At 43.4% G+C, this 9,195-nt stretch overlaps 1 protein-coding gene across 1 annotated transcript; it reads right to left on the reverse strand.

Annotated features, from left to right (window-relative positions):
* Positions 1-3,329: 3,329 nt before the first annotated feature.
* LOC135671015 (exocyst complex component EXO70H1-like) lies at positions 3,330-5,299 on the reverse strand. The gene has a single exon (XM_065178848.1). It carries the CDS (start codon positions 5,266-5,268, stop codon positions 3,352-3,354), a length of 1,917 nt encoding a protein of 638 aa, XP_065034920.1. The 5' UTR covers positions 5,269-5,299; the 3' UTR covers positions 3,330-3,351.
* Positions 5,300-9,195: the final 3,896 nt, after the last annotated feature.

Genomic DNA, 9,195 nt, shown 5'->3' on the forward strand with positions numbered 1-9,195 from the left:
TAAGCCCAATTTTTGAAAGCCAGTGAAGTAAAGGATATTAGTAGAGTTACATGTATCAATCATGACCCTTTTTACATGGGCACTAGCCATCCTTACAGAGACCACCAAGGTATCATTGTGGTTTGGGTCGAGGCGTTTTATTTCTTCATTGAAAGTTATTTCCTAGTCACCATTAGTCTTGGGATGCCTGCTAATGATGGCTCAAACATAAGTTTTGTAACTAGAGATGTCTCCTCCTATGGCCGGGCCACCAACAATGACATTGATTTATCTTTCGACCGACTCCTGAGGTCTGAGTGATAACTCATAATGTCTTCGGACTAACCACCCAAGGTGTCCCTATTGTATAAGCTCCTTGATATGTTCTTTCATATTGTGACAATCCTTTGTATCATGGCTGTAATTGTGATGGAAATGATAATAGTTAGATTTGTTTCTCTTTTCGAGTGAGGTCCTCATCGGTCGGGGGTCTCTCAATAAGCCTTTTTCCTTTATTTGTAAGAAATTTTCATTCTAGTCAGGTTTGGGGGGCTAGTTCAGACCTTAGGTGAGGCATGTTGAGTCATTCGCTTCTCTTCAGCTATGGTAGTCTTGGGGTAAGGGTGGATTATGGTCGCTCTTGTCTCGATCTCTTATAAGATTCCTCGTGCTTATTTGAGACCATTGCATCAGCGACAATGTATTAGTTAGTTCTTTGAAGTACTTCAGGCACTATTATTGGTGTTCTTCTACTAATGACTAGAAGAGATAGAAGAGCCTAAGCCCCATCATGAAGGACTAAATCACGAGCGAAGGGTGAACATTGTCCATACCTCGGATCTTGTTGGTGAATCAGTTGAGAAGTTTGCAAGTGTCTCCTCCTCGTCTTGTGTTTATCCTAGAAGCATTATTACCATAAGCCTCGAGCACATATTTCCGAGGAAGTGGAGCTTGAACTCCTTCGCTAGTTGAGTGAAGAAACTGATAAAAAGTAGTTTTAGATTAGCGTACCACTCTCTTGTCGAACCTCTTAAGGTGGTTGGGAAGGCATGACATATTAGGGCATTCGAGGTGCCATATAGCAACATCTGAGTTCGTTTGGCAACAACGTGCTCCATTAGGTTAATAGTGCCATCAAAAGTTTCCAATAACGGGAGGCAAAAATTAGTGTGGATTAACTCCTCTTAGATGTCTTGAATAAATCGAGACCGACCCAATGTGGAGTCGATCTGTCTCTCACCCCTGGATTGATGGAAGTCATGACATATTTTTTCTAGGCACCGATCTATTTGTTGTAATCGAATCCTCAAGGAGTTGTCTATTGAGTCGGTCAAGTGGGTCTCAAACTCAAGTGGAGCGGAGCGATGGTGGGGTAGCATACTAAATTTCATGGTTGGGGAGCTCTCTCAGCTAGTGATTTGACAGGTCATGGATGCTCATGAGGGGTTGGTAGTTCATCGGGTGGGAGGACCCTAGCGGACGTCAACGCTAGTGGTTGAGGAACTATCATCAATGGCTAAGGCTGTGGCATCACTTATTGGTTTGACCGAGGTAGGAGTGAGGCGATCAGTTGCATTATGTCAGCTAATGCTTACATCTGTTGGGTGAGATTCAATAATAACTCAATAAGAATGAGGAGATGGTCAGCCAGCACTTGTAGAGATGAAGGCCTAGGGTTGTTAAACGTATGCTAGTACTATAGTGGTACTTGCGATGAGGTTGACGTATCTATGTAAGGTAAAGGTGGTTGTTGTCATGTTTGAGCAAAGGTGTCATGGGTCAAAGGCAAAGCCTCACTAGAATGTTCACAGATAAGGTCAGCCCATGGACATTCCTATGACATCGGGCCCTCCTTCTAGCACCAAAATATTAGAAGAAAATATCATTGACATCCGTGTTAGCATGATGTGGCCTTGATCCATATGTGAGGAGTCATCCGGAATAGAGCATGATTTCTCCTACCTTGTTCCTCCATAAAGACTGAGGTTGGGAGAAGTTTCCCGAGCTTATCTCTCTAATGGTTAAGTTAGTACTCAATTGCCCCCTTTTCTATGGAGCTAAAAATATATTTTTATACTAACCTCAAGGGAAAAAAATATCTCATGAAGATCCTTTAGAGAAGATAGTTCGTAATCGTCTTGAATTACCTTTTGATTTTTCAGGAATATTCCTACAAATATTTCATAAGGGAGTCGGTTTGTAACCGACCCGAATTGTCTTATGGTCTTCTGAGAATATTCCTACAAGTATTATGTAGGGAAGTTAGTTCGTAACCGATCTGAATTGTCATATGGTCTTATAAGAATATTCCTATGAATATTCCACAAAGGAGTCGGTCCATTACCGACCTGAACTACTTTCTGGTTTTCACAGAATATTCATATAGATATTCCATAGGAAAAGCAACTTGGCAACTCGACATCTTGGTAGTTCGATAACTGACCCGAGCTATCTTTTGAACTTCCACTTTATTACATAGGGGAATGTCGATATGGTATGGTTTTAGCATGGTGAAAGGTGGCTAGTTGATTTTATATTTCTTATCATATACTTATACCAAATAAGTCCTAATTTATCAAGATTCTCTTTTGGATTCCTAATTGAATCCTAATTCCAATGTGAGTAGCAAGAATGCAACCCTAATAGGGATTATGTCTACGAGATGCATGCACTAAGAAAGAAGCGAAAGAAGCTCTCATGCTGAAGGTTTGTCAAAAAAAAAATTATTAGAAGCGAGACATTACAATCTATCTATTGTTAGGATTGGTGAGTATTGTTAAAAGTTCATTAGTGAATCAAGAATTAGAATTAAGAAATAAAGGATTAGAATTAAGAAATAAAAAAATAAATCATTAGTGAATTAAGAAATAGTGGTGAACACTTTGGTGCTGTAAGAGACTATATACAACATATATATAAGCCCATGCAGAATGACAAATGACCATAGCAGCCATTGTTCCACTTTTGTTCCATGATAAATGAGAAGACCACAGCTCTCTGCTCTCTTCACATATTTGAGTCTTTCTCCCTTTATGGACTCTGTATTTGCAACTGAATCATTCAATTTTCAATACTGGATACGACGGAAGGACTAATTAAACCATCGATGGTCTTATTAATTACATTAAATTAAATGATGTACAATAAACTCTGTTTAAGGTGAGATTTTGTCAACGACGTAACAGCCTGCTCGTTATCATAAGTCACCAAAGTCAAGGAGTAGCACATCTTTGATTCAGAACAAGCAACGCGGACATCGGTATCATGCAACTTTTAAGGAACAGTGAACAACGTGAAATGGATTACAATCTAAATTTTTGATCTATAAGCTGTAAGAAGTATCTGAAATAGATTAAACAAAATAAACCAAAATTACACGGTCCGGGATGATGATGCCTTGGGCCGGTACGAACCCGAACCGGAAAAGAGCTCTCCCAGCCGGTTCCCGACGTCGTCTGGCGAGAGCAGCACCGCCGCCGCGTCCTCCATCGCCGCCTCCCACATGGTGTAGAACCCGCGATACGCCGGCAGTATCATCCTGCGCACATTCGCCCTCACCTCCTCCCGCATCGCGGCGTCCGCCACCATCCACCCGGATTCGGCTGCGCAGACCTCCTCCAGCGCCGCGTTGAACGCCCGCATACGCCCCCTTGCCTCTCCGGCTGAGACATTCCCGATCGGAATCGTCGCCGTCACCCGTCCCCAAGCCGCCCTCTCGTACCCTGCCGCGTGCTGCCTCGCCTTCGCCGCCTGCCGCGTCGCCCACTCCTCCCCAAGCAGCTCCCGCAGTCGGCAAGACCGCACCTTGTTCACTATGTACTGGAGGTTGTTCGCCAGGAAGAGGTACGACAAGCCCACGTCACGGTACGCTGCGGCCTTCTCGTCTAGCTTGCACAGTAGGGAGAGGATCAGCCACGCGAACCGCGCGGCAATTGCCGAGCGGCGGCTCCCATCGCTGGAGGAGGAGGAGGCTGGGGTTGAGGAAGAACCGGAGACAGCAGGCTGCTGCTCCGTCGGTGCCTGCGACGTATCGAAGAGGAAAGCAGGGACGGGGGTTGGGGTCTGAATGGGGAAGTCGGCTAAGATCTCCACGAGGGCGGACTGGTAGTCGGCGAGAAGCGATATATAGTTCATGGCGTAGCGGGTCATCGGGTGGACCCCTCCGCCGGGGACCGACAACCGGGACGACTCCTTCATGATCGTGGACTCGAAATCGGCGAGGGTGGCGCGCGCGGCCTCCGCGAGCTTGGAGAGGGACGCGAGAGCCTGCGCCCGGACAGCGGCTGTGGAATCGAAGGAGAAGATGGGCTCGATCTCCGGTCGCAGCTCGGCGACAGCATCGTACAAGTCCAAGAGTCGGAACAGCTTCTCGGGGGACCGCTTCGACTTGGCCACTAACCCCGGGAAGCCGAGGAACTGGAGTGCGGCGTCTGCCGCGATGTCAGCGAAGACGACTTCCCGGACGTCGGAGCCGGCGAAGACGTGGTCCAGGAGGACGCGCTCGCCGTGGAACAGGGTCCTCACGGCGACCCTGGAGGCAACTAGCCAAGACCGGACTTTTAGCTCCAGCACCGCCCAGTCCAGCTTCTGGATTTGGGCAGGAGCGAGGCGCTCGAAGCCGAGCCGGTAGAGGCCCTCGTCGACGATGGACTTGCGGAGGGACTTGTAGGTCCTGACGCACTCCTTTCTGTAGCCGGCGAAGACCATGGTATCGGCGATGGCGCGGAGGTCAGCCATGACTACGCCGGCGGCGCGCTCGACCTCGCCGATAGACTTCCCGGCCAAGTGCGCCTCCTCCTCTGGGGAGTTCTCCCAGGGGTCATAGTCCGGCCCCTCGGAGACGCTGGAGTAGGCGGAGCGGACGGAAACGGACTCAGGGTCGAGGAGGTCGCGGTTGGCGGCAAGGATCTGGAAGAACTCTTTCTCGAGGCGGCGCATGGCGGCCTGCATGAGGGTCTGCGCGCGGACGAGGCACGGGTGGGAAAGGCTCGCGGGCTCGGCGTCCGCGACGAAGACGAGCATGGCGCGCTGCAGGTCGGAGGCCTCAGCCAGGAATTTGCGGGCCTCGGAGCGGTCTTCATAGAAGAGGGAAGTGATCTTGGCGTAGGCGGAGGATTCCGGGTCCCATTTGATAACAACCACCTCTGCTCTCGCCACCTTCTCCTCCAACGACGACGACGACGAAGAAGAAGAAGAAGAAGCGGTAGCTGCGGCGGACTGGCTGTCTCTGTGGTGGCGACGGCCGAAGGGTTTGCACGGCAAGAGGTTTCGCAAGCCTTTTCTCGTCATCTTCGCTATTGCTAACAGTAGATGTGTGTGCCCGTGCGATGAGGAGAGAGATTTGAACTCGGGAGACGATGGAAGAGTCGTGTCAGCCTTGCAGGTTGCACTTCCTTCGATTTGGTGCGTGAGATTCGTCCCTATTTATAGAAAGATTCGAAACACGTGCGGGATAATGTCACGAGGGATGTGTACCATCCAATCATTGAATCTGGCTCATATATATATATATATATATATATATATATATATATATATATATATATATATATATATATATATATATATATATATATATATATATATATATATATATATATATATATATATATATATATATAGGGAAATCAGGACAGTCAATTCTACTATAACTTGGTCTCCAATCATCTAATAATAATAATATGGTCTCCAAAATAAAGGAAATGAGAAGAGCCATATCAAATAGAGAATATTTTATATATATTTTTAGATTTAAAGAATTTTCTACAATGATATAATCATAAGTCTCATCCTTATTTTGCATCTTCAAAATGGAATCATTTTTAATCAAACCATACCCAACCCTTAATTTCTTTCTCTCTGCCATTTTTTTTGTTTTATAGTAAAGTGACATGGGGATGGAATACATGAGCCCTACCATATATCATATTCATCTGATCGATATGTTAGCTAAATCACAATCTTACAAGGATGACAACTCGATGTTGTTAACGATAACGACATAACATCAACATGCAATTTATTTGGATGGGATGATAGTCAAATTATTATTTCATAATCATAGCATCAAAATTTAATGCATTATCTTATGGTTCAATGATAGCCAGATGGCTCATATAAAATTTTCCTGATATTGACGCATCTCACCTCAACAACCTTCCCAACATGCTGAGTTTTTCATATGTACGTGAGAAGGTATATAAGGATTTTGAGTTTGGGTTTAGGTTAATTTAAGATAAAGTGATTCTTTATATTAATTATATATATATATATATATATATATATATATATAGTGAAAAATTTTATTTTCTTGATGGACATAGGTAAGGAGTGTTGAATTATGTTAATATTATATCAACTTTTTAGTATGTGTTGGAATATTAAATCAAACTTTATGATTAGATTTGATTTTGGTTTAAGAGTCCAAGATTATTATTATAGTTGGAGTCAATATCTTGAGTTTACCCTTCTACCAGTAAAGACTTATGTAATGCCTTATATACACAATAATATACACAATAAAGAGAAGTGATGAGGTAGAGATAAAAGAGCCTCAGAGATATGAGGTCTAAGAGAATAATACCTTGTATACACAATAATATACACAATAAGGAGAAGTGATAAGGTAGAGCTAAAAGAGGCTTACAGAGAGGAGGTAGAGCTAAGAGACAGCTTAGAGATAATGAGGTCTAAGAAATATGTAAATGAAAAAGAATTATAAAATTATATTCTTTCCTTGCATGCTCTAAAATGATGTAAAACTTACTAAATTTGCTAGTGATAGAACCCCGGTGGATTCTAAGCTTGAGGTTGATCTCTTTAGGGGATCAGCCTCCTTTGAACTCTATAGGGATTCCTTCCTCCAAGTTGCTGCTCAAAGACTACTAAAAAGACTCATCTATTCCTTGAGAAAAGATTATGAATACATGACTATTTATAGGGCTTCTAAATCCCAACTCCTAATAGGACTCCTACTCAAGACTTCTACTTCTAACCAACACCTAATATGACTCCTACTCAAGACTCCTACTCAAGACTTCTACTTCTAACCAACACCTAATATGACTCCTACTCAAGACTCCTACTTTTAACAAACTCCTAATAAGACTCCTACTCTAAGAAGCAACCTCCAAACTAATCCTAACCTTAGCTAACCTCTTCACTTCTTTAATAGAGGTCGGCTAGGTAGGTTTTACATGAATATCTATTTCAATTAAACTCAATTAGGACTCTCCTAGCTAGAGTCCTAACAGATCCGCCCTTTTTAAATAAGTCTTGCCCTCGAGGTTGACGATCCATGAATTCTGGGAATTCGATCTTCAAGTCATCGTAGTTCTCCCAAGTGGCATCTTCTACTGGTAGGTTCGCCCACTGTATTAGCACTTCAATAGTGGGTCGTCGTCATCGAGTCTTGATCCGTCGATCAATAATGACACTCGGTTGGGTCTAGATTTCTCCTTGGGCAATCATATTTGTTAGATGGCTTTAGGTTGTCTCGTTTTATCCCAACTTGAGCTTTAAACATGACACATAGAACACTGGATGGATTCGAAGCTGGGGGTAAGTCCAATCTGTATGCTACCACTCTGATGCGCTCCAAAATTTGGTATGGTCCATAGAACCGAGGTGAAAGCTTCATAGATGCTCTAGTCTGAATTGATATTTTCTTGTGTGGCTGAAGCCGTAGGAAGACCTAATCTCCTACTGAAAATTCTCTTTCGCCTTTATGTAGATCATGTTGTTGTCTCATCCTTACTTGAGCTGCAGTGAAATTATTTTTTAGCAACTTCAGCATTTTGTCTCTGTCTTGTAGTTTTCTGTCTACTTGTTCTACTTTAGAAGCGTTCAACACATATTTTGGGATCTAGGGGGAGGTCGGCCATACATAGCCTCATAGGGAGTATATTTTGTAGATGAATGATAAATTGTATGGTAGTCATAGGTACCCAGCAAGCTAATCACGTAAGTGATTGCACGTGTGACTTGATACACAATCTTTTTGCTTATTATATTTTAGCATTTATCACTTTATATTGACTATTACATATATGCATGTATATATTGTGATGTCCTTGGATCTGTGCAATGAGAATAGGATCGTGATGAGATCACGATGATGAGACCGATTCGCCTTTAAGCACAGAACCTAAATAATCTCGGTCATAGGTTACTCGAGAGGGACATCAAGATAACCGGATAGACTGGTATACTATATACCCGTCTATATGATGGATGCAGTTGGTATCGTAGCTGCTCATGTGAGGACACTAGGGATACAGTACAAGTGCTCATTGGATAATGAGTTCACTGATTGATCCGCTTACGAAATGTTGGATCATTTATGATGCCTTATTGTCAGACAACGATTCCGTAGTCCCAGTGGTGTATCTGGTTATTAGACTTGAGATACCAAGGATGTCTTGTATGAGTGCTCCATTCTTTGATACTGGACTTATAAGTTTGGATGTCCCAGATCTAGTACAACCGACCATCATGAGTGGCAGTCAACTTTACAAGGCCTATTGAGTGTCGATAGAGGATCATCCACTCTCGGTGTCATGAGAGGAATATCTCATGTGTTATTACTCAAATAAATCCCTAGCCAGGGTCATTCGGATTGAGAGAGAAAGAGTCGGGAGAATCTGATTAAAGCAAGACTCGATAAGAAACCGTATGGGTCTGACAGCACCATGCCTGATATACGGTCTCTGGGATATTAGATAGATGAGGGATTACAGGTATACGGTAATTAAGGACAAATAGGTCCAATGGATTGAATTCCCCTGTATCGTCTAGAGACTGCGGCATAGTGGTCTAGTACGTCCGCATTTGATGAGTCGAGTGAATTATTATGGAGATAATAATTCATTGAACTAGAAGGAGTTCTGATAGGTATGACTTACGGCCAGCTCGATATTGGGCCTAGAGGGTCACACACATATGGTAGGCGTTGCGATGAGTAGAGGTTCGGATATGAGATATCCTCCGGAGCCCCTATCTTATTGGATTTCCAATAAGCCCCTAAATTATTGGATCCCATAAACGAGATTCAATAAAAGCCCATGAGAGATTATTGGATAGAGATCCATTAATCTAAAAGGTTTTAGTAGTTGGATGAAGATCCAATACCCAATAGGGGAGGATCCATTAGGGTTAAGTTAATAGGAGACCTCTATAAATAGGAGGGATTCAGTGGTTCATAGGCTTTGCTTACCT

This window comes from Musa acuminata, unplaced genomic scaffold (assembly GCF_036884655.1).
Source record: "Musa acuminata AAA Group cultivar baxijiao unplaced genomic scaffold, Cavendish_Baxijiao_AAA HiC_scaffold_1137, whole genome shotgun sequence".
In the NCBI taxonomy this organism is placed as follows: domain Eukaryota; kingdom Viridiplantae; phylum Streptophyta; class Magnoliopsida; order Zingiberales; family Musaceae; genus Musa; species Musa acuminata.